At 35.7% G+C, this 26,557-nt stretch overlaps 1 protein-coding gene across 1 annotated transcript; it reads left to right on the forward strand.

Annotated features, from left to right (window-relative positions):
- Positions 1-77: 77 nt before the first annotated feature.
- Positions 78-25,840, forward strand: chrnb1l (cholinergic receptor, nicotinic, beta 1 (muscle) like). The gene is made up of 12 exons (XM_056462687.1): positions 78-96; positions 181-267; positions 5,865-5,998; positions 6,363-6,407; positions 7,426-7,535; positions 8,080-8,188; positions 9,222-9,369; positions 11,437-11,622; positions 12,710-12,933; positions 13,021-13,199; positions 25,197-25,338; positions 25,563-25,840. The coding sequence occupies exons 1-12, from the start codon at positions 78-80 to the stop codon at positions 25,701-25,703; spliced, it is 1,524 nt and encodes a 507-aa protein (XP_056318662.1). The 3' UTR covers positions 25,704-25,840.
- The last annotated feature ends 717 nt before the right edge of the window (positions 25,841-26,557 follow it).

The raw sequence follows: 26,557 nt of genomic DNA on the forward strand, positions 1-26,557 counted from the left end.
GTGTCAGGGTTTGGTAGTAAGGGTTCAGCGCGGTGCGAAACGTTAACAGAATCACATTGGCCTGTCTGTTGTGCTGTATGAGAGAGATCAGAGACTGTGGGATGTGCCAGTCAGTTAGTGTATGTTAAATTGTGTTTGTTGATGGTGCCAGTGCTGACAGCTGGTGCTAGAGTCGGTGAGGGGACCAAACTGTGGATGTACCGATTGTGCTTAAAATGAAGACTGTGCTTTGGGTTTTGTGCTGCTGCTGGCTTCTGGCTCTCACAGGTAATGGAGATCAGTTCATTTAGTAGTTTTTCATATGTCTACTGGTGTTCAATCATGAGGTCAGTTTGATTTTTGGCCATTTTAACCCTTGTGTGCTGTTTGGGCTGACTTCATCCACTCTGGTGTGATTTTGAGTCTTAGTTTGGCCACAACTTTCTCTGTTTCAGAAAATGGAATGAATTTTAGCGACAAATCTTATTTTGAGACAATACTTTGAAAATTTAAAAAACTCAACAATACACTCAAATTTACTAACATTTCTTATGTTCATAGCTGTTTTTGCCTCATTGACTTTTATTATAACAACATTTTTTCATTGCAAAGCTACGACAGCAAATAATTTTTTAGTCTTTATTTTTGGTGGTCAATGGGGCAAAACAGACACGAACATAATGAAAGGGTAGTCAATTTGAACAACACACGGGTTAATTTCTAAATGTAATATACTTTAAAGGACAGTAATATCTCAAATGTTGAAAGTTTGCTGGTTAATGTATTTGTGGAAATTGGGATGCATTTTAAGAACTGTTTTAAAGAAAATAACAGCGTTAGTTTCAAATACAAAATCTTTACTGCTGGGTTCCACACAATTGCTTCATGTCGTCCCAACCCAACTCGATTGAGTTAACATTATTGTTTGTACAAATTTAAGTGGATTGAACATAAAACAGTTAAATTGTTAAAATACTCAATAATTGTGTTGATTCAGCTTATTTTAGTTTGGACAAGTAACATAAACCTCTTTGTGAGTATTGATAAATGTAATGCTTTGTTGCTGAATGAAAGTATTTATTTTATTTAAGATAATTTAATGAGCCCAAACTTTTGATCATAATTCTTATTGTACACAACAATTAGCATATTGATATATCTTACATTCGAAAAGAAATGCTGGGTTGGTATAACCCAACATTTGGTCTAATATGGACAAACCCAACAGTGGATTTAATTTATTCAATTAAATTAAATTACATTTGAACCCAATATTGGGTTACAACTATACAGCATTTGGTAGCACTTTATTTTGATTGTTCATTTGAGTATTAGTAGACTGTCTGCTTAATATCTGTTGATACTGCTCCGTCAACAGACATTTAACTGACTATAAGAAACTTTGCAAGTACATGTTAACTTACACTAACCCTAACCCCAACCTAAAAGTCTACTTATAATCTAATGAGAATTAGTTGGCATGTAGATGCAATGTAACTTAAATTCAAGAAACAGACTATCAAAATAAAGTGACACAGCATTTTTTAGAGTAATATATTAATAAATCTTAACAATCTTGTGTTTGTATTATTTAAATATGTTTTGTGTATTTAATCTTTTAATTGTCAAAACAATGATGTAATAAACTTTACAGATTTTTTATAATTAGAGTTTTTCTTATTTATTTATTTATTTATTTATTTATTTAAGTGTAGCAAAAGTTTATATACTAAAACATCACTCTGTTACTGACCACATCGAAGCTCAAAATACTAATTAAATGAATTAAATATTATTAAACAAAATAATATATTGTACTGTTATTAAATGGTGTTATTTTGCCACTCTCTTTCAAGAATGCTTATACATTTGCCAGCAAGACGTTTTTAATAATAATCATAATGAGAGCAAATACTTTGTGCATAAAATCACATCTGTGACATTAATTTGATGTGCATATCAAAATGTCATATAATACAATATTAAAAATCATTGCTGTTCATTTTTGCATCAAAGTATAAGGTCAGGTTTATGTGAATAGATGTCATTGCGAATTGTAACAGGTGTGTGTGTCACCATTGTGTGTCAGTTATGTGCTTTCATGTACTGTGAAGGACTGCATCCCTCTGACACACAATCTATACAATGTATAGAATGCTGCAGCATATTTGACCTTGTAATAAGGAGACAAAGAAAGCAGTGCTGAGGCTGGTGACACCTCCACATGTTGAGCTGGGTCAGCCATTCTTAGAAAACTCTTTTTAGGACTGCGAGTAGAAAAAAAAACAGGGCTGAAATTTATGAATGCATTTTGCTTTTATTTTGGGTTTTTTTGTTTTTCACAAAGAGTTTTTTTTAAGTGTAGTATACTGTAAAGACAACTTTATGCACCCTTGATAAATTTCTGTCTGTAGATTTAAATTGCAATGCAACTTTAAAAGGCTGTTTTATGAAAATTATTTAAATAAAAAATGGTTATTTAAAATGCCAAAATTCTCTATTTTTTTCTTCTCCTGCACTGAGCCATGAATCTCCATTTCATCAGCACTTGCATACATCAAACTTTAGTTTTATTCATATCTGTATTCTGAAGTATTTTATAATGAGATATGTTCATAAATGATCAAATATATTTGACTCTAATATGTCAAGATTGAAACAGGACATTTGAATGGGCCAGAAATTTGAGCCAGAAATGAAGCTCTAATGGCATGTTTAGACATTACATTTAGGTATAACGTTTATTACAAAAAAACATTTGCAATTCTTAATGTAATCAATTAACAGTGGAAGTATGGTGATAACAATTAGAGAATGCTTTAATCTCTCATTTATTTCCATCTGGAATATCTTGCCTTACAGGAATAGTTCACCCAAAAAGGAAAATTACCACATAATTTTCTCACCATCAAACCATTCTTTTCTGTCAGACAAACATAGTCGGAGTAGTTTTTTTTTATCTTGTCTCTTCCATGCAATGGTAATGGTGTTGGATAGTGGCTTTTATTTTATTTTGTTTGCAAAAGTGCACAGGTCCATCATCAAACTAGAGAGATACACTTCTAGGGCATTAACGCATGTCTTATGAAGTGGATTGATTGGTGTTTTTGTAACAAAAATATTTCTATTTTTTTATAATAAACTCTAATCACTGACTTCCTTCAGCAGCGGAATGTATGTTATGTGTGACTGAGGTACACAACATGTTGTAAGACACATGTATGCAGCTTTATAAGAGAAATATGCTGTTACTCTTATACAGTAATGCCAAGCCAACTAGTTTTCTTGTTTGCCATCTGATTTGCCGGCAGCTAGTTTTCTGCAACTGTCATATGGTCGCCCACTGAAACTAAACAGGGCTGCGCCCGGTCAGTACCTGGATGGGAGACCACATGAGAAAGCTAGGTTCCAGCCTGTGTGGGTCCTAACATTCAATTCAATTCACCTTTATTTGTATAGCGCTTATACAATGTAGATTGTGTCAAAGCAGCTTCACATAAAAGGTCACAGTAAATAGGAACAGTGTAGTTCAGTTTGTAGTGTTTAAGTTCAGTTCAGTTGAGCTCAGTTCAGTGTGGTTTAATAATCACTACTGAGAGTCCAAATATTGATGGGCAAATCCAACGATGCGCAGCTCTACAGATCCCGAACCATGCAAGCTAGTGGCGACAGCGGAGAGGGAAAAAAACCTTCACTAATGGCGGAAGTGAAGAAAAAAAAACCTTGAGAGAAACCAGGCTCAGTTGGGCACGACTATTTTAATTTCTCTGCTGGCCAAACGTCTTGTGCAGAACTGTAGTCTCAGCGGCGGAGGCTGGAAGCTGGCCTCAGCGAAGACTCGTCTGTCTCTGGAGCGTCACAGAAATCAGTGTCATGTTCTCCACTCCTCCATGACCACCACAGTAGCTGCTCAGGATTCGACCTGGTCCAGGATATGGAAACCTTGGGATCATCTCGTCGTTGGTCTTGGATCGAATCAGTGACTCTGCATAGTCTGAGGGCCTCGGGAAGAGTATCCCCAGGTGGAAATGGAGAATAAAGAAAATAATTAGCGTAGCTGATGTTCACAGTGTATATCAACAAGATGCATAACCTGTGTGGAAGCCCCCTAAGTGGTGCACTAAGTGTATGCTTTACTAAACAGATAGGTCTTTAATCTAGTTTTGAATTGGGAGAGTGTGTCTGAGCCTCGGACGTTATCAGGAAGGCTATTCCAGAGTTTAGGAGCTATAAATGAGAAGGCTCGACCTCCTTTACTCGACTTTGCTATTCTAGGTACTACCAGAAGCCCTGAGTTTTGAGACCTTAAAAAACGAGTTGGATTGTAGCGAGACAGAAGGTTGGTTAGATAAACAGGAGCTAAATTAATTAAAGCTTTATATGTAAGAAGCAATATTTTAAATTCAAAACGAAACTTAACAGGCAGCCAGTGTAAGGAGGATAAAATTGGGGTGATGTGATCAAATTTTCTAGACCTGGTAAGGACTCTGGCAGCTGCATTTTGTACTAATTGAAGTTTGTTAATAGAGGATGCTGGGCAGCCAGCAAACAGAGCATTACAGTAGTCCAGCCTAGAAGTCATAAAAGCATGGACTAGCTTTTCTGCATCTGAGATGGATAGCATACTTCGTAACTTAGCGATATTTCTCAGATGAAAGAAAGCAGTTTTTGTGACATGGGATATATGATTTTTAAAAGTTAAATTGCTGTCTAATATGACACCCAGATCTTTTATAGTAGCGCTAACGCTAACTTTGTATCCCTCTAATTGTAGGTCGAGTTGTGAGATCTGCTGTGTACAGGATTTAGGCCCAATAAGTAATAATTCTGTTTTGTCTGAGTTTAAGAGAAGATAGAAGGTGTTAAATAAGAATCTAGGATTGTTATGATTATTTTCTATCAGTTTGCGGAGGTGCTCAGCCCTGGCAGATTTTAAAGCCCTCCTATAGCTGGACATACTGTCTTTGTACGCAATTCTAAAGATTTCTAAATTAGTTTTTTTCCATTTACGTTCCAGGGCACGGGTTGCTGTTTTGAGAGCGCGGGTATGACTATTATACCATGGTGTAGTTTTATTCTCTCTAGCCTTTTTTAGTTTGATGGGTGCCACATCCCTGTGTATTAATGGGGACTCTATACTAACTATGTTACAGTTTTGTAAATAATGTAATGAGATTAGCATTTAAAAACAAATTTATAAAGAAATATGAACATTTATTATCATCAATTTATCATCAATCAAAAAATTAAATTAGACAATAGGCAAATAACAAACTGGACAGCTCATTCAGTTTTCCTTAGTCAGAATTTGACCATTAAAATAATTATACATTTAATTTGTCTTAAAACGTTCTCCTATCAATTATTTTCACAATTTATGATGGCATAGTAGTCAAAAATGGGACAAACGAGCTCATGTAGAGACCAATTCCTGGACTTTGTCAGTGGGTGGTGGGTCTTTTGAACTTTTGAAGGTGCTTGTCTTATTGACGATGGTAAGGCGTTCCAAAGCTTTGGGACCGCAATGCAGAAAGCTCAATCTTCCCTACATTTAAGTCTTGATTTGGGGATGAACAGCAGATCCTGATTGGAAGGGATCTGATAAGCTGGTGCAATGTCAGTAATTCACAGAGGTAAATGGAAGTGGAAGAGAGTTAAAGACCAAAGGTAACATTTTAAACTCAGCAGCATGGATGACCCAGTATAAAATGAAAAAACAACTCTGTGTAGAAGAAAGTCATATACAACAATAATGTAATGGCTTGATACATAAATTATGGTGTCATTTTCATCTTGGGGTTAACTATTTGTTATGGAACAAGGAGTGGGAAGGAGTTAATGAATAAAACAAGTGTGTGTACATGTGTGTGTTTGTGTGTTTTCAGAGGCATCCGAGGCTGAGCGGAGGCTACTGGAGGATTTGTTTCAGGATTATAACCTGAAAGTGCGTCCGGCACGTACTTGGAATGAGCGAGTGATGGTGCGAGTGGGAATGACTTTAGTCCAGCTCATCAGCTTGGTATGATGCACGTAACACTGTCACATAAACGCATTCACACACACTTTCCTATGTGGAATTACTTACTGATCCACCACTGCTTCGTTCTTTTGTTTCCAAAGCATTTCATCACTCACACAGTTTGTGTTCAGTGACTTTCACAGCAGGCTGTTGGAGATCAGCGGTCCAGCTGCCTCTGTCGTACCCACTGGACCAAGCAGTCAACGCTTCAGCAACATTTCCCTAACATTAGAGAAACATTAGCACTCAGTCCTCTGAGAGATCAAGCCATGCATGGAACATTAGCTTTCATATGGAAGGACTGAGTGTGATGGCATGACATGCGTTAGCGCAGCACTAATCTCTCCTCTCTTCTCTCTCACAGAACCAGAAGAATGGAGAGATGACAACAAACGTGTTCATGAATATGGTGAGAAGCAGATCCTCCTAAGGGCTGTTTATTTTCTGTTTAAATTGACTCGTCTCTTTTTAAAACTGTGAGTCATTTCTGCTTTTTTTCCTGGAGTTTTTGTTTGTTATGTGCTTTCCTCAAATACTTGTGCTCACGATGTTTAGTGGAATTATTGTGTATGTGTTTGAGTGGAAAAAAAATTATTTAGCTAATTGGATAAGGTTTGGGGGTCATTTTTTTGGCCAGCTGATCAAAATAAAATGGATAAAGAACAAGGATATCCCCATTTGGAAAATGGATCAAATGTTTTACATCATTCAAAAGTTTGGGGTCAGTATGAGTTTGTTTAAAGTAAATCACAGGGTTCCCACTGGTCATGAAATTTCTGAAATATCATGGATCTATTCCTGACATTGAAAGGATTTTAATTTTTTTTTTTTTTTGCCCAAGTATGGCAGCATCAGGGTTTTTGTTTGCCTTTTTAAATTTTAGTTTGCATTTATCACATTAAAAATTTTTAATACCATGTTTTTTTATTTAAATTATATTAAAAAAGCACAACAGAGGCCTTTTGCTTAATTCGTTATAGGTTATGGAAATGCAGCATTTTTTTTTTGTCAGTGAAAGTCAGGGGGAAGTCAGAGAATTTGATGTTTGGCTCAGAGTGGCAACCCTGAAATTAGTACTTGCATTTGGCCAATAAAATTGATTGGTTGGTTGATGGACAAACCTAAATCCAGTCCACCCAGTCAGGTATTTGTTATATATATATTTAGAATGAATGAATGAATGATTCAGCAAGTAAATACTGTAAGCGCAAGTAAATAAACAAACAAATTTCCACAAACCTTACTATTGGAAATGACCAATGTTGTAGAGAACTTATGATTTATGTGTAAAAAGTCTTGATTCAGTTAATAATACATTTCAGAATTAATTCAATATACAAAACTGTAAAAATCTACGGAAATCTCTCTCTCTCTCTCTCTCTCTCTCTCTCTCTCTCTCTCTCTCTCTCTCTCAATGTTTTTTGAAGGAATGGACTGACTACAGATTGTCTTGGAACCCTGAAGATTATGAGAAAATTGATGTTGTGCGAATTCCTCCTGTAAAAGTGTGGCGTCCAGACATCTACCTAATCAACAAGTGAGAACATCCTCTTATAGTATGGCACACTGACACACATTTAAAAGATTGTGTTTAGGTAGTGCACGATCAGCAGCATTTATAACCAAGTAATTTCTACACTTTCATACTTAAAGGGATAGTTCATAAATGAACGTGAAATTTCATTTATCCACCCTCCACTTGTTCTAAAAGTTTTTTTTTTTTGTTTTTTTTTTTTACATTTCTTTCTTTTGTTGAACACAAAGGAAGATATACTGAAGAATATTAGACAAAGTAGCCACTGTCATACATAGGTTTTTTTCCCTACTATGGATGTGAGTGGGTGGTTTTCCCCTTAACATTCTTCAGAATATCTTGTTTTGTGTTCAACAGAAAAAAAAAAGATTTTTTAAATGAAGCACAACAGTTCCAGCTAAAATCTTCTTTAATATTCTTCTGAAGACAAAATTATAGGTTAAATTGAAAATCTGATCTCTTTATACTATAAAATAGCTGTTATAAAAGCTGCAAAGGACATAATAAATTTAGGATGTGACACAGATATTCTCTATCTGTTTAATAGTAATGATGGTCAGTTTGACGTTGCGCTGTATGTGAATGTGCTTGTGAGGAGTGATGGAACCGTCTCCTGGTTACCCCCAGCCATCTACCGCAGCTCCTGCTCCATAGAGGTACATGTACAATATTTTCTAAACTTTCTCTAAATGCACTAAATAAACATGAGGTTTTTGCTCATTTTTATGCATAATTTGAATTTAACCAAGTAAGAATTTAACCTTCATATATCCTTGAATATTTAACATGAATCACTCTGCTAAATGTATGTGTTTATTTTCAGCATTTATTTCATCAATTAATCATTGTTGTATTGCCGATGTGTAAATAGTTTGTAATGCTCATGAGAACCTCTCTTCTGTTATGTCAATGTGTCATGCAAATAAAAAAAGATTCAGACTATAGCTTTCCATACCCAGATCTATTCATATATATCTCTATTCTGGGGAATTGCAGAGCTTATGCAAAATCATCTAAATCAGTATGATCACATGCTTTTCAATTGCCGTTTCTGGTCCACCAAATCTTTGATTATGCTGTTGTTGATAGAAAAGTGTGCAGCACATATTTGCCTAATTCATCTAAATGTCAATTTTTTTGTGCAAGTGTATTTCCTTCTCTTATTTAAACGACTTTTTAATTTCTAATCAAAAACAAAAAAGAAATCCCATAGAATCTCATTTTCTTGTGTTACATGTGCATGAGCGATAAGTTTCTGGCAGCAGTTCACTTCACAGCCACTGGTGTCGCTAATAACAATACATAAAGCCCATTTTACAGTGTTATTATGGTGTTGTACTCACTAATCAATTTCAAGGAATAGTTCACCCAAAAATATGTATAATATCATTAAAAACTGTTTGAATTATTTTCTTCTGTTGAACACAAATGAAGATATATTGTAGAACGTCAGAATAAAGCAGCCATTGACTTCCATATTACGTTTTGTTCCTACCATGGATGTTGATGGCTGTTTTTTTCCCAACATTTTTTCAGTATATCTTATTTTGTGATCAAATTATTAAAGAAATTCATAAAAGTTTAGAACCACTTGAGTGTGGATAAAAAATGAGAGAATCTTCATTTTGGGGTGATCCTTTAACTGTATCACTTTTACTGTAGTTCCAAGCTGTGTTTCCAACCCTATAGGTGGCGTACTTTCCATTTGACTGGCAGAATTGCTCAATGGTGTTTCGTTCCTACACGTATGATTCCTCAGAGGTAGACCTTCAATATGGTCTAGATGAAGACGGCAATGAGCTCCATGAAATAGTGATCGATGAGAATGCTTTCACTGGTAAGTGTCCTTCTTCTTAAAAGTGTTAACTTAGTTTCCAGCTCCGGAAACTAATATGAAACAAGAAAGATGGTGTACTTTTCACATGTATTAAAGGCACATTTTGTCATTTTAGCCACTAGAGGGCACATATTTACAACAAACAATGGCGTATTTTGGTGTGGAATCATGGGAGTTGTGGTCTTTAATACATACTACAAAACATGGTTGATCTAAAAAAATTTAAACTCAGTATCATGGTAGTATGAAGCAGAGTAAAACTGAAAATTAAACAAGAGCGCTGTAGCAATTGTTGATAAGAGACAAGTGCAATCCGGCATGAAAGAAACAGAATTTTTATTATGTCCCAATCGCTTTTGGGTTTTTTCAGTCATGATCATGTAGGGAAAAAGCAGCACTGTTTTACCATACTAAATACATTTTAGGTTTCTGTTATAATGCTGATATGTGCTGTCTAATAAAAGTGTGACCCTGTCTTCTGCGAAACCAAACTGGTGTTGCTAAGAGCAAAAGTTAATAATGTGGCAACCCTAGATGTTTGGCAGAAAGATCTGGGATGTTCAATCAATGCAGACACTTGGACACACATGTGGCAGTATGCTGGCAATATATCAGTCTGTATCTGTCTGTATCAGTCTGTAGAACTAAAGAACAACGGTTCAAACTTTTAAATCATCTCCAAATTACCCCATCACTTAATTCAAATTATTCTCCATTCTGTTTTAAGTGCAAAGTTGAAGAAGGGGATTTTATGCATTGTATTTGGAATTGTATATATATATTAAAGGCTTTTGGGTTCAGATTTGTAGTAGATTAAGCCATATATTTAATACAAAATGTGACTTTGACTCTCTTAAGTTTTTGTTAGGGCTTGCTGATAATAATTTGAGGAGTTGTTTAACTTTCTTACCTATGCTGCCCGGAAGAGTGTATTTCTTAAAAGAATATCTGATAAACCACGGACAGTATCAGAATGGCATAAAGTAATATTTGATCTTATGTCATTGGAATATATTACCTACTGTTCAAGGGGAAAAATTATACTTTTATCAGATCTAGACTCCTTTCCTTGAATATGTGGGTCCCAGGATTTCAGGTACCTTTTCGCAAATCCTTAGATCACAATAAATTTTGGTTAATTTGTGTTCTTTTATTATTATTATTATTGTTACTTTTTGTATGTTTATTTGTCTTTTTTTATCTTCATTATGTGCTTTGATGATGCTGTGAAGTTAAGAAATTTGTTAGTTGTAATCTGTGGTTATAGGGTATATGCCGAAGCATGCTAATAGGACTTTTAATTTGCCGGTAACATGGGTTAAACTCCATTTTAATTTGCCAGTAACCTGGGTTAATCTCAGCGATCTCCACTGCCTGAGTGATATCCGATATAAAGTGGGTCTCAGATTGTACAAGAAGTACTGCATTAAATTACATTTTTCCCCGCCATGTCTTTATAATATGAGCATTTATTTTACTCCAGTATATTCAATGGACCTTCTGCGCTAGCCTGCCGTTTCTGACGGGTGCGTGCGAGCAAACAGCTTTTTGTCTCGTTTTACGCTTGAGCAACTAAATGAATGCCAAAGTCTGTTTAACTGATTGTATTTGAATTACATTACAACATCGATGCTGTAAAAGGAACCGTATAAAAATGGAAAAAAAGCTCACAATAACAGGTCACTGGAAGTTTGTCAGTAAGGGAAAAACACTAGCTTGGCATATACCCTATTATTCTGTTGTTTTGTTAAAATAAAGGCTAAATAAAGGCATTGAGGCTGTATGATATCATTAGTATGGCGACTAGTTAAAATAGCTTATTTCTCTGGATTTGAACATTTTTCTAAACATTTAAGACAATGCAAGTGCATAAATCAGCAAATACATATAACACTGTTCAAGTGGTTTTTAGATATCTTAATGAAGAATTCTCACATATTGAAATGAAAATGATCCTTCAAGCAATTTTCCTGTACTGTTGCCAAGTATTCTAGCAACTTGGCACATGGCACACCGTCTCTTTCCTTCTGTCTCTCTTCCTCTCATTAGTCCTCTCTCTTCCCTAAGAGAACGGCGAGTGGCAGATTTGTCACAAGCCCAGCAGAAAGAACGTCCAGGATGACTTGTATGAGGACATCACCTTCTACCTGATCATTGAGAGAAAGCCTCTCTTCTACGTCATTAACATCATCGTGCCCTGCATCCTCACCAGTGTGCTGGCCATTTTTGTCTTCTACCTGCCGCCTGGTGCAGGTGGACATCTTTAATTACAAGATCAGTGTAATGTACATTAAATAATATGAATTTTCCATTACTCAAAGAATGATGCTTTGGTATGTCGGTTTTAAAGTCATGGTTCGTTTGTATGTTTTGGTCCAGCAAGCAGGAAACACATTTTAATTCTTTGCTATTGCTGTACTGTATATACTATATACCTGTTACTGACAAACTCATTCAATTTCTATATATTTTTAGACATCATGATCAACGTGCCAATACAATTTTTTTTGCTAAACATATGAATTGCACAGAAGGTAGTTTTTACATGAAAGTCTCAAATGTAATTATTACTTTCAAATATAATTATAATTTGTTATAATATAAAATATAATAATTATGCAGTGGCTTTCATAGCTTCTATTATGAATATACAGTTGAAGACAAAATTATTAGCCCTCCTCTTAAATGAATGAAATTAGTTAACTATTTTGTTAAAAAAATGTTGACCTTCTCTCTGTTAATCATTCATTCATTCATTTTGTTTTCGGCTTAGTCCCTTTATTAATCTGGGGTCGCCACAGCGGAATGAACCGCCAACTTATCCAGCAAATGTTTTACGCAGCGGATGCCCTTCCAGCCACAATCCAGCACTGGGAAACACCCATACACTCTTGCATTCACACACATACACTACTGCCAATTTAGTTTATTCAATTCACCTATAGCGCATGTCTTTGGACTGTGGGGGAAACCGGAGCACCCAGAGGAAACCCATGTGAGCACAGGGAGAGCATGCAAATGCCACACAGAAATGCCAACTGACCCAGCCAGGGCTTGAACCAGCGACCTTCTTGCTGTAAGGCGACAGTGCTACCCACTGCGCCACCGTGTCACCCCTCTCTGTTAAACAGGACTTGTGAAATATTTAAAAGAGTTCCACAGGAGGACTAAAAAAGATGTCTTCAACTGTATGTAGATTAAAATAGAGCAAATCATCATCTGTGTAATGTCAATACTTATTCCTATAGGATGACTGTATGATTATTAGCAAGTTTACGTGTATGAAGGTTTAATGCCATACAACATTCCCATACTGTATGTTTTCTGTTCTCTCCCTCAGGTGAGAAGATGACTCTGTCCATCTCAGTGCTCATTGCACTCACTGTTTTCATGTTACTGTTGGCTGACAAAGTTCCAGAAACATCACTTGCCATTCCTATTATTGTTAACTATGTCATGTTCACCATGATCCTGGTCACTTTTTCCGTCATCCTTAGCGTGGTTGTCCTAAACCTCCACCACAGGACACCCAGCACACACCACATGCCCGGATGGGTGCGCAAGGTGAGACTTGCTGAGATCTAAATTTACTGTAAATGGCAGCTTTTCCATAAATTTATTGAACATGCTTCCTGTGATATAACTCTGCAGGTTTTCATCAACTTACTGCCTCGCTACTTGGGTGTGCTGAGGCCCCCCCCAGAGGAACCAGTGAAGGAAGAGCCAAAAGAAAACATCCCAATGGGTTGTTTGGAAAAAAGCCACAGACCTGGAGGGGAATATTTTATCCGAAAGATCAATCCAGAGCTGGTTATGCCATGGAGAGGAAGGTTAGTGTTCTTTGCAATAAAACACGTTAGTTAAAACTATCAACAGTTCAGTGTTCTCTAAAGCTTTTATTATTACATGTAAACTAGAAATCCTATTTAAATAGCAAGTAACGAATGCACTGTAGATTTCTGTATATGTATAGGATAATGTTGTGGTTAAGTTAGGCATAAAGTACATCTAAGAGGTTGCTATCACAGAATGAAGCCCAACAGGCTTATCGGATTTATTCTGCGGAAACAACCATCATGGAGTATACACTAACCTGCACATTATTCAGTCACAAGATGTCACCAAACAGTCAAAAGCACAAAGCTGTAGTAGTAGACATTGTAGTAGTAGTGTTGGTTGTGGCTGTAGTAGTAGCAGCAGCAGTAGTAGTTGTAACATTAGTAACTTTCTGTAGTAGTGGTAGTTGGTGTAGTACTTGTGATTTATTATTATTGTTGTTGTCAGTTATTATTACTGTTGTCCTTTCTTTTTACTGTCATTATTACTATCATACATTACTAGCATTGTTGTCACTCCTTACCACTGACTGGTTTCTTTCTATCTGTTTTATATCTATGATACTTGCTTCATCTATTGACTGTCATTGTCCCTCATGTATGTACTCTGACCTGTCCACCAAGTTACCTTTACATGCACACACACGCACATATACACACGCACCTGCCAGTACCGGACTGTATTGTTGTTGTTGTTTTTGTTGTTTCTTTGTTGATGTTTCATTTTCTTTGTATGACTGAAACGAACTGAATAAAGCACAGGAGGGGCACAGCTCTGCACAATTTAGACAATTAAGAGCAGGGAGATAATCATGATATTGAATTACATTTATTGATTAGTATTATTTGACAAAATTATCATTTAACCAAACATAGGATTTCTTTGGCGGAGGCCCTGTCCGTAGCTTGATTTGGAAGCTTTTAGATCCAGCTATGACTGCTGAGGACGAAGGCTGGGGCGGAGCCTTCCCCCCTGGACTGGGCCAACCTGGTGGTGGTGGGTGAACATCTGAGTCAGTACCTGCAACCAAATGAATGAAATGAATGGACCGCTTATATATTCCTTGTGTCTCTTGGCTATTGGTTGGAACTAATTGTGATGGGTGACGTGGCATTAGGTATTCCTTGTGTCTCGAGGCTATTGGTTGGAAGTGATTGTGATGAGTGATGTGACAATAGGACTTCCTGGTAAAACTTCCGCTAAAAGCTACATTTCCAACCCTAATCAAACACACCTGATCAAACTAATTGAGTCCTTCAGGTTTGTTTAAAGCCTGCAGGTAAGTTTATTGAAGCAGGGTTGGAACTAAACTGTGCAGGGCAGCGGCCCTGCAGGAACTAAGTTTGACACCCCTGGATTAAAGCATAAACTGACCTGGGTATTATTCATTCACAAGATTATGTCAAACTGTCCAAAACTGCGGCATGACAGACCAGCAGGTACATATGAATCCTCCCTCCAGCCCACAACTGACCTAAAAATACAACGAGATTCAGCCCACCAAAACATATTTTTGAGCCACTATCCTTGTTGTGCAGTCGCGTCTAGCCACTTGTGGTTATGACCCGCGATCTAGTCAACATTTAAGGTACTGCATTCAGATTAATTTTACTTCCATTTTCTCTCAGTGTACAGTCGAGACTAACACACATGCTTTTAATTCTGTGGCTGATTTAAAAATGTGTCCGTAAGTGCTCAGTTTTTACTAAAACTCTATTTCTGTGAATATTCAAGGGTCCTTTGATTATTTTACACTACTTTTCGGATTTTGTTGTACAAACACTTCATGGCTTACATGTTATGCTGGAGGAGTAACAAATATGATCATTTTGCTAACATTCGATTCAAATGGTCTCATTTAGTAGATTTTTCTTATATGCTTATTAAGATTTGCATAAACTATGTACATTAGTAAATTTGAACTGCTAGTTGAATTGAATTTAAGTAAATGTGAATATGTACATACTTTTCCCCTCTTTGTTGTAGTTTTACAAAAAAAAAAAAAGAAAGATATTAAGAACAATCGGCAGTAAAGTCACTTTAAGTTACCCAAACTGCTTTCTGCTGTTGTTGCGCTATTGGGACAATACAATTGGTTTGGACAGAATAATAATTATTATGCCTATTATTATAATTTAAACTACGCCTTCAATATGTACAAGAAGAAACAGAAAGCTAGAGTTTTGACTGTATATACTCTGTGGAAGAATGACTGAGTGTGTGTCTAACGCTTGGCCATACACACAACAACCACAGATATATTTCAGCGGCTGATGTGTGACACGATAAACGTGCTGATTTGCATTATCACTGGTGACAGGTAATGCTTGAAATATAAACCTCATGTCTGTAGTCCTAAGATCCATCAATAATTTTAGGTTTCCACTTTATTCTTGTGCTTGAATGTTAAAACAGCACTCCTATGAATTGTCAGTCACTGAAGTGGCCCCTCGCCAATTTGAGTTTGAGACCCCCTGATGTATGTACTTGTATTTGAACAAATTCACTGACGGTCAAAATGATTTGAGGTTCCTGGATGAGCCAGTGTTATTTAGCGGTTGTTATCTCGGGATAACATACCATGGAACGTTGCGACTGACCAATCAGAATCAAGTATTCCAAACAACCGGTTAATAAAGTAGGTAAATTAAGCAGTTTCAAATAAAGCTATGGTGAAAATCATTAGAGAAATTTAGACTGCATCGATTATGAGATTTTCAAAATCCATTGCTATTCTCTCTTGAATAGATTCTGAGCTTAGTTTTTAATTTCAGATGGTACATAATCTTGCATACAATTCCTTACCATTAAAACCTAAAATAATCATTAATAAAGTTACATTTCAAGAGTGTCTATAGTGAGCTGTTTACATTAATTTTCTTGCACAAAAGTCAACTTAAATATCTTAGTCAAATGTACATGCATTTCTTCTCATGAGCGTTTGAATGTTTAGTTAAAACAATACTAGAGCGCCATCTGCTGTTAAAACTAAGCTCAGAATCTATTCGAATAGCAATGCATTTCAAAAATCTCAAAATCAATTTCTTGAACGATTTTTAGGCACAGCTGTAGTTTCATAATTTATGTTTTCTGTTTGCAATGAGTAAAATCATGTTTGTTATTTGGTCTGTTATTTAAAGTGCTTATTAATAACTAGTGTATGTCACTGGAGGAATACTTTATTCTTGAAGCCTAAAGCTAAGGGAAATCTTCTGATAGCTTGAACATCAAAATCTCAGCCAGCAACCAGTGAGTTTTGTAAGTCGGTTGCCCACCTGCCAAGTTGAAATGCCTGATTTGCAGTGGGAACTGTCAGAAGTATTGGCTGTTGTTAAGACTGTTTAAGACTGGAAGAGAGACAATCAATTAAATAAGCGCCTCTGATGTCTGATTTCCTCTCACGTATTGCAGAGCCTCATTTTGGCAGGCAAACAACTTGAAAGCAGAAACAAGAACAGAACCACAGCAGGATCATAAACATTATGGAAAGTAATCCTGCTTCTGGTTGAAGTATTTGTAGTGTGTGACTTTGCATTTGCTGTGCTGATGAGATAAGCTTTTTTTAATTTACTTTGTAAAGCATAAATGTAATTCTTTAAATGGCCCCTTTTTGTGGAAAAAAATACAGCTTCATACAGAAATACTACATGATGTGCATCTTAAACTAGATATTGTCATGATTTATTAGTTAAATTGAATAATTTACATAGTTACTACAAAGCCACATTTAATGGGGTCCTATTATGCTATTTTACAAAGTCTTGATTCTGTTTGAAGGGTGTACTAGAGCATTTTCTCATGCTTTGTGATTCAAAAAATGCATTATTTTTTACATAATTGACATTATTATGATATCTTTCTCCCCAGCCTAACACAAACAGCTCAATTAGTTCCAAGTTTGATGAGAAATGAAATGTGTTATAATTGGCAAATAGCTTAATGTTTTATTTCTGCTTTAATATTTTATGTTTTTATTTTTTATTTAAGTTCTGTCTCTTCCATGGAGATTGTTGTCAATAAAAAACATTTGTTTTGGATTTAAGACATTTAAATACATATATCTGCATGTATGTTTGTAAAATACATGCTGATGTCTACGGTTATGGCATTGATAAACCTTTACACACACATATATAGCAGGACACACCAGAGTGGCAGCGTTATTGTTGTTTTGCCCCTCCCCACCCCCAAACAGTTCGCATTTTCATAGGCAGGATTTGGGCTGCATAGTGACATAATTAAATCTTGTAAAACAAGCTTGTAGTCCAAACGAGATGTTCATTGTGGTTCTTGAAAATTAATTTTAAAAAACGAAATATCTCTTTTTGAGTGGACCTTTTGATCTTTTTTAACATAGGATATGTTTTTATACCCAAACATAAAAACTACACACTGACTATAATTAAAAGTGAGAAAGCATAATAGGAAGCACAAGAGGAACCAGCTCTGTAATCTTAAAAGGTTGTACGCTGCACATTTACACTACATATGTCGACTTAAAAATGTTTTTTAAAAACTAAAAACTGCTTTTAATTAAAGATTAAAAGATTTTAATTAAAGAAATAAGACTTTCTCCAAAAGACAAAATATTATAGGAAATGCTGTGAAAAAATTGCTTGCTCTGTTAAAAATCATCATATACATATGCATATATATATATATATATATATATATATATATATATATATATATATATATATATATATATATATATATATATATATATTATTATTATTATTATTATTATTATTATTATTATTATTATTATATACATATTATTTTATATATATTTATTATTATTTTATTTAATTTTTTTTTTTTTTGTTTTTGCTTTAAAAAGAGTCACATTAGAGTCATTTGTTTTGGGAATTGGATTATTATGGTTATCCAAAATAATTTTCATTTAATAAATAGACACTAGCAGCATTTATTTGTACAAAATTCTGACTATTCTGGTCATGTTTAATACATTTAATAAGAGTCATTCGGTTGAGAATCTGACAGCACTGGGCACATTGTGTTTTTGTTTTATTAAAAATAAGCTAATAAATAGCAAATGACTCATAAGAGTAATTTGTTCAGGAAGCAGACTATACTGTTTTTATTTATGACTCAGCTGTGATTTATTTTGTGAATTGGACTACACTGGCTTTGTTGTTTCCTGCTGTGGATTTATTTGCTGTACTGCAAGAATTGCTGAAGGCTGTCACAGTATTTTAATTCAGAGCATCAGAATGATGAAGCAAGGACCATTAACAAAAGCATATGTCATTTGGCTTGTATGTTATTGCATTGCTAGAATGGATATTGTGTTATCATTAGACACAGTTCAGGTTCACAATTAATGAACACTATCTCAAACAAACATACATAAAGGTGCCAAATCAATACACTGCAAAAAAAAAAAAAAATCATTTTTCATACTTAAATTTTTGTCTTTTTTCTAGTATAAATATCTCTATATTTTTAAAGGTGCCCCATAATGAAAATCTGGGTATACCAAGGCATAGTAACACATTAAAAGATTAGTATATGGAAATGGGCATACTGTGAGCCTCAGACACCACTGTTTCCTCGCTTTCATGTAAACTTCACAAGTGTAAAACCCCGGTGGACAACGGGCCGATGAGAGGACAAAACAAACTGACGAGACTCATGGGCCACGCCCTCCGCATTTGCATGAATGCCAACTTTAGGTCATTCATTTGAACCTGACGAGCAGCTGACGTCATCAAAAGAACACTACTCATATGCACCGCTGAGATCATAAAAAAGCTCTGAAATCATTAATGCCTCAGGCTGCGTTTTGATAAATCAAATGTTTTCTAGTGAAACAACGGGGATATTTTTCCTCCCTTAGTTATTTTTAGCGTACGTTTCACCTACTATATATGTGGGACTTTTATTTTAAAAAACACAAGCGCTAAATTGTTTGTGTGTTAATGGGCAATGACAGCATGAGTTTCAAACTGTTTCAAACTGGCCTCAAGGTTTACAGAATACACATTTATTAATCTCCACTCCAAAGAGACATACAGTTTGTTTAGTTACATATTTTGTTAATTTATCTAAATTTGATGTGTATGTTTTAACAAACACTAAATCATGTCAAATTTCATCTGTTCATGCAATGCAATCTCTATCACTCTCTTTTGTCTAGTTTAATTCTAAATTAGCCTTTATCCACAACAGATCTGGTGAACAAAATAGGTTAACATTACTCCGATTGGGTTTATATTTGTTTGTGTTCAGCGTACATCATGCTCTGTGTTTGTGTCTGTAAGCGCGACACGTCAGAGCGGAGCTCATTAATATTCACGACACGAACCATATATGGTCAGTCATGGACCTACTGATTCTATGGGTATTTTATGGAGTAATAAATGAACTTATAAAAAAGTTTCTGGAGATTTTTTTTAAACTCACCCAAGCTATGACCCTACTATTTGGATATCTTAGAAAAATTAAACCTATTAAACCAATGTATATGGTACCTTTATATCAAGAAGCATGTTCTAGACAAGTAAAAATATTGTCTTGTTTTCAGAAAAAATATGTAAAAATTCTGTAAATTTTTTTCTTAAAACAGACAAAATAATCTGCCAATGATGTAAGAAAAATATTATTGTTTTCGCTTTGAAATGAGATTATTCTTCTTACGTATTATTTCTGAAAACCAGACAATATTTTTTTGCTTGTCTAGAAAATGCTTCTTGATTTAAGAATTTTGAGATGCTTAGACTAGAAACAAGACAAAAACTCTATGTAGGAAAAGCATTTTTCTTACATACGCAGCAGTTTAACATGCTTGTACTGTAATCTACTGGTGTTGCCGGTATTGCTCACTTTTAAGCAACTCTCATAAACGCGGATCATAGTCGCATGAGGAAAATCTCCATGCAGGCTGTTCCTCCTCTCGATACAAGGGCATTTGCTCTCAGCCCAGTTAAGCCCAGTCACCCCTCCAGAGTCGCCAGAACATAAGCCCTTGTTGAGCTCAGGCATTAGGCTGTAATGCACACAAGAACAGCAGGAGAGCTCCAAAGGTGGACCATGCACATACATGGATGAATGGCAGGATAAACAGATGGATGGGTTTTCTCTGAAAATGTGCACATGACTCTGCTTTATTGTACTGTGTGTGTGTGTGTGTGTGTGTGTGTGTGTGTGTGTGTGTGTGTGTGTGTGTGTGTGTGTGTGTGTGTGTGTGTGTGTGTGTGTGTGCGTGTGCGTGTGCGTGCGTGTGTGTGTGGCAGAGACTGGTCTCCATCTGTTCATTATGGGAGTAATGAACACTCTTGCGGGGGCTTTGGGATGCCAGTTCTCTTCATCTGTTTGAGAATGGCTCATGACCTGTGCTCCGTCACTCTGCCTTTTATAATGTGGTGCCGCAGCGTGTGCCCACTCTTTAGCCAGTCTAACAGGTGGTTTTAAGATGGCTACATGCCACTTGAGCTTTGTTAAAGTGTTAAGTCTTTCAAAACGTGGCGCCGGTTTGAGGACTGCCAGATCAGAGGAGTGGTCTTAGGGACCATTAATTATGATGTATGTGTTTTCTTTTAACCAACCATACAGTAGTTATAGTTATTATCAGCTAGTGTTTTGATAAACAATGGCCTAAATTACTAATTTAATTTACCAAATATCTTGGAAAATCTAAATGGAGCTTTGATGCTTGGGGTTGGGCTGTTATATCGAATCGTGATCAAATTTAAGTCAAAAACAATGATACGGTCTGGACTTAATTTACTCTATATTGATCTAAGAGCCAATCACACAGCAGAAATGTGCATCAATGGGAATCTAAAAGTATGTTAATATTAGAGATGTACCTAATTTTCAGCCACCAAAAATTTATCAGCCAAAAATATGTTATGCTATTAAATGGGCTATTTAAATCTGGAAGCATTTACAACTTATATCGAAATGTATATCGTTATCGTTCAATATGGAAAATAATTATCGAGATTGCATTTTTGCCATACCGCTCAGCCCTAGCTTGAGGTTTAAGTTTGCTAGTGTGAGACATGTTGAGAACTCTTGAAAACAGATGTCTGCATACCCTGTTCACATTTGGCATCAAAGCAGAACAACCTAGTTATAGAAAGCAGAAAAAGGGATCGAAAATGTATAATTAGATTTTTATTGTTATAATTTTGAAGTAAACAATGAATTCCCTCTAGTTTCTTTTTTTTTTCTATTAAAATGTCATTTAATTATGGAAGTCCTAAGAGACCATGCATTCAAATATTTTTCTCTCGTTTTCTCATGATCTTGACACAACTTTTTTCACGTGCATTTAGTTCAAGGCAGCCTTTCAGTCTTTATCTAATATTTACATTTAATTTCAACTTTTTATTCCAGTTGTAAGAGCAACAAATTATAACCTGAATTCTAGTTGATCATTTAGAAAAGTGGCATTTTTTTGATGAATCATCTGTTGAACTGCATCTCAATCATCACAAATACTGCAGAAGACCTATTGGAACCCACATGGACCCAAAATTCTCACAGAAATCAGTCAAGTTTGGTAAAGGAAAAATCATGGTTTGGGGTAACATTCAGTATGGGGGTGTGCGAGAGATCTGCAGAGTGAATGGCAACATTAACAGCCTGCGGTATCAAGACATTTGCGCTGCCCATTACATTACAAACCACAGGAGAGGGCAAATTTCTCAGCAGGATAGTGCTCCTTCTCATACTTCAGCCTCCACATCAAAGTTCCTGAAAGCAAAGAAGGTCAAGGTGCTCCAGGATTGGCTAGCCCAGTCACCAGACATGAACCTTATTGAGCATGTCTGTGGTAAAATGAAGGAGGAGGCATTGAAAATGAATCCAAAGAATCTTGATGAACTGAAAGTAATCAAGAGGCCTTTGCCTGTCATATAAGCCCCTTCTGATAGCAAATGAACAAATCGAAGTTATTATGTGTTGTTCCTAAAACTTGTATAGGCGACAAGATTTTTGTCAAGTAGTGTACAAGATAGAATGTAAAAATATGGGTTTGATCACAATGGTTAACTTCTTTGGTGCTCTACATACCAGTTTGGGCCAGAAACATAATAATATACACACTAAAATACTCAATAAAATGCTATTCCTGGCTGTTTAGAACAAGCTCCACAAAAGCCTAATGCAGCCTAAAATCCTTGTAAACACAGTCAGCTTATTGCTCTGATGGCCTGTTGTGTATCTTTTCATTTATGGTGTATATGGTGTATCCGTGTCGATAATATTTAGTGTGTGCATACAGCATTCGCATGGTAAAGTGAGTGTGTCCCTACCGTATGTGGAAACAAGTATTTGTAAGTGTGCATTACTGTTGCTGTCTATAGCAGTGTGCATCTCATTGACCGTGCCTGTCATGTGCCGGACGTGTGGTGGTGCTCTCTATAATCCCTGTTGGAAAAAAGTCACCCTTGAAGCAATGCAAATGTGAGAGAGGAGAGGGAGAGGTCAGTCCCAGACACAGCACAGCTCTCATTCATTCCCCACCATATGACAGACTCATTCCCACTATAGCAACACAACACTGACCTCTACTACAGTATTTGCTTCTGCTACTGTACAACATGGCATGGTGAACGACACTACTGAACAATGCTGTTTATTGAGGATGATGCCTACTAAGTTGTTTAGTAGCTTAACTTAATTATTCTTAAATTATTTGCAGAGAATGTTGCTGTTATTAAAGAAAATGGGGGGGGGGTATAAAAATTTTAATTGTATTGTTTTTGATATTAATTGTGTAGTTGTATACAGGCTGCCTAATATTTTCCTTTGAGATTTGATTAAACGGTGGTGTTTTTTTATTGCTGTGATGCCATGTGAGTGACAATTGTGGCGACTGGAAGTAATCAGATGATTTTCTCTTAGAATTAGGATGAAAATTGTTACATGAACAGTTTATTTCTCTACAAATGTGACAGCTGCAGTAAATCTGGTGCATGTTGTCTAAGTTTTGCCCTGACATTTCAAAATGTGCCACTGTCACTTACAGACTGGTCAGGTCACAGGTCAGGTCTTTTGTTTCAGAATAAAAGAGGAGACGATTGCATACAGCATGCCAAACATACACTTACTGGCCACTTTATAAGGTACACCTTACTTAAGTTGGACCTGCTTTTGCCTTCAGAACTGCCTTAATCCTTCATGGCATAGATTCAACAAGGTACTGGAAATATTTCTCAGAGATTTTGGTCCATATTGACATGAGAGCATCACGCAGTTGTTGTAGATTTGCTGGCTGCACATCCATGAATATCCCATTCCACCACATCCCAGGTGCCCTATTGGATTGAGATCTGGTGACTGTGGAGGTCAATTGAGAACAGTGGCACCCGGTGTGGCCTTCTGCTGCTTTTGCCCATCCGCCTCAAGGTTCAACGTGTTGTGCGTTCAGAGATGCTCTTCTATATATCTCAGTTGTAACAAGTGGTAATTTGAGTTACTGTTGCCTTTTTATCAGCTTGACCCAGAGTGGCCATTCTCCTCTGACCTCTGGCATCAACAATGCATTTGCAGCACCTGATTTCAGATGTAGCAATGTTTATTACACATTTAATTGGTGTGGTCCTGAAATGGAAGACAAATATTCTGGGATTTGAAAGCTGTTTGCGTCGCATCTCAGTGAACTATGGCTTTGTGTTGCTACATCTGAAAGTTTGTGAAAATACAACATTTATTAACAATTATTTACACCAAACTCACCCATAACTGAAATCAATCATTCTGTGAGTCATAGTCCTTCGATTATTAGAATCTGAGCTTGTGATGTCACTCTCAAAATAAAAATCCTCTGCGGATCAACACCCAGGCTTTTAATTATTATTATTTAATTATATACATATATAAACTAAGTTTACATATTCTATCATTTGATCAGTTAGCAGGCATGTTATTCATTGCATGTGCATAAATTAAATAAAAACATAAATTAGCAGGATTATTACACATTTGTCATTAAAATAAGCTCATAGTTCGCAGCCAAACGTCTTGCTGCTGTGCATCTGATGCTGAGCAAAAACTGCCATTTCCGAGCAGAACCTGGTATGCGTGATTGCTTCCAAGCAAGGCCTATATAAAAATAATAATATAAAGGGACTTATGCTTATAGTTTGCCACCGCCTGATGCTTAGCAAAGATAACCATTTTCAAGCAGCACCTGGTTTGCATGATTGTTTTAGAGCTACTGTAGGCCTAAATAATAATAATAAAAATAAAAGGTGAATAATAATAATAATTAATATTGTTTACTTAGTGGGGTTTTTTTTATATTGTTTAGTTTTTTTAATAGTTGTTTGCAGGACCAGAATAAGAACACATTGGGCCCTGGGGCTATAACAAAGGGTAGCATCTGTTTTTATTTTATTTTTTCCTATTTTAATACACACACACACACATATATATATTTATATATATATATATATATATATATATATATATATATATATATATATATATATAGAAAGAGAGAGAGAGAGAGAGAGAGGACTATTATTTTGAGGGCAACGTCACAAGCTCAGATTTGGTTGGCCAATCAGAAGAAATGTTTTTCAGCAACGCCTACATGTGTATAATGAATTTTAAAGTAGTTTATCCGTTTTCCTACTCTATAAAAACGAAAATCGAGCCAAAATCTCTTTTTTTCCTTTTTTGTTTGAAAATGGATATGGAATAGAGGGAAGATACCCTGATTCTTCTCACAATCCCATTTGCTGATATAATAAAAGAAAACTTTCACGGTGGTGTCATCAAGACTATCAGAAGAAGGGAAAAAGTGATAGACTGATAACGGCAGCCAGTCCTGCTCCATAGACGCTGCATTATAACCTTTATTTTGTAATTCGTAAAGACGGTATAATACACACATAAATACATATAAATGTACATAGGATTTTTTATAAATCAAAATATTTAAAACTTTCAAGGATTTCCGATTATGGTGACTGTTATTTAGGGTTAATATGTTTTGTGGGGTTTTTTTTCAGCCATAATGAGAGCACGGTAAAGTTGCAGAGGTTTTCAAACAGCGACAACTATTGTCTGATTCTGCCTCCCAATCTCAAATCTGCCATCGCTGCCATAACGTACATGTCTGAACAACTAAAGAAGCAGGATGTGGATGATACTGTAAGTCTATGAACACAAACCACACACATCCTCATTCAATTCAGTCTCCGTTTCTCCACACATACTCACAAAAACACAAAGAAGCCTTTATCTAGAGGCTCTTCCTCTCACTCTGCTCCTGATCCTCATGATTATTCATATATTGACAATACACATCCTGCTGTGCCAGTGAGATAAACATATCCCGTTGTTTCTCCATGTGATGTGTATGTGTGTGTGTGTAGATGACAGATGACTGGCAGTACATTGCTGTGGTTTTGGATCGTCTCTTTCTTTGGCTCTTTGTCGTCATCACTACTCTGGGCACACTGGCCATGTTTCTGGATGCCAGTTTCAACTACACTCCTGACCAACCTTTTCCATGAGCACATGCCTTAAACAACCAGCACACAGACACGACACACCGTAAGACTGTACTATCTGTGGACTGACGCTAGAGGGCACCAGAGACCTACCAGAGAACACTTATTTTGGGTTCTTTCTTTCTTTCTTCCATGTTTTTTCTTCCTTCCTTCTTTTCTTTCTTCCTCCTTTTCTTTTTTCTTTCTTATTCCTTTTCTTTTATTTTTTCAATTTCTTCTTTTTTCTTTCTTTTCTTTTTCCTTTTCTTTTCTCTCTTTTACTTCTTTCTTTTTCCTTTTCTTTTTTCCATTTTTTTTCTTTCTTTTTTTTAGTTTATTTTCTTTTCTATTTATTTTCTTTCTTTTTTCATTTCCTTTCTTTCTTTTTCCATTTCTTTTCATCCCTTTTCTATTTATTTTCTTCCATTTTCAATTTCTTTTCTTCCCTTTTCTATTTCTTTTCTTCCCTTTTCTATTTCTTTTCTTCCCTTTTCTATTTCTTTTTTTTCCATTTCTTTTTGTTCCTTTTAAGTTTCCTTAATAATGTCTTGTTGGTAATCAAATGTTTCCATGACAGTGCATTTGGAATTGTCAAGCTCTTTTAACTCCAACATTTTCTGCTCTTATCATTTGTTGCATCATGTATTAGACACTAGTATTAATATTTCTATTCAGGGCTCAAAGCTAAGGATTTTTTTTAAAGGTCGAATTCTTTAAATTGTTATATTTTATTCTAATAAATAAAGTTGTTGTTACTCCATAAATTGTAGGCAGTGAGGTAAATTTCACAACATAATATTTAATAATTTTACATTGTAAGCAATAGCTTAAGTGCATAAATAAACAAAACATGCAAATCAAATGAAAATATTGCTTTG

This window comes from Danio aesculapii, chromosome 7, assembly GCF_903798145.1.
Source record: "Danio aesculapii chromosome 7, fDanAes4.1, whole genome shotgun sequence".
In the NCBI taxonomy this organism is placed as follows: Eukaryota; Metazoa; Chordata; class Actinopteri; order Cypriniformes; family Danionidae; genus Danio; species Danio aesculapii.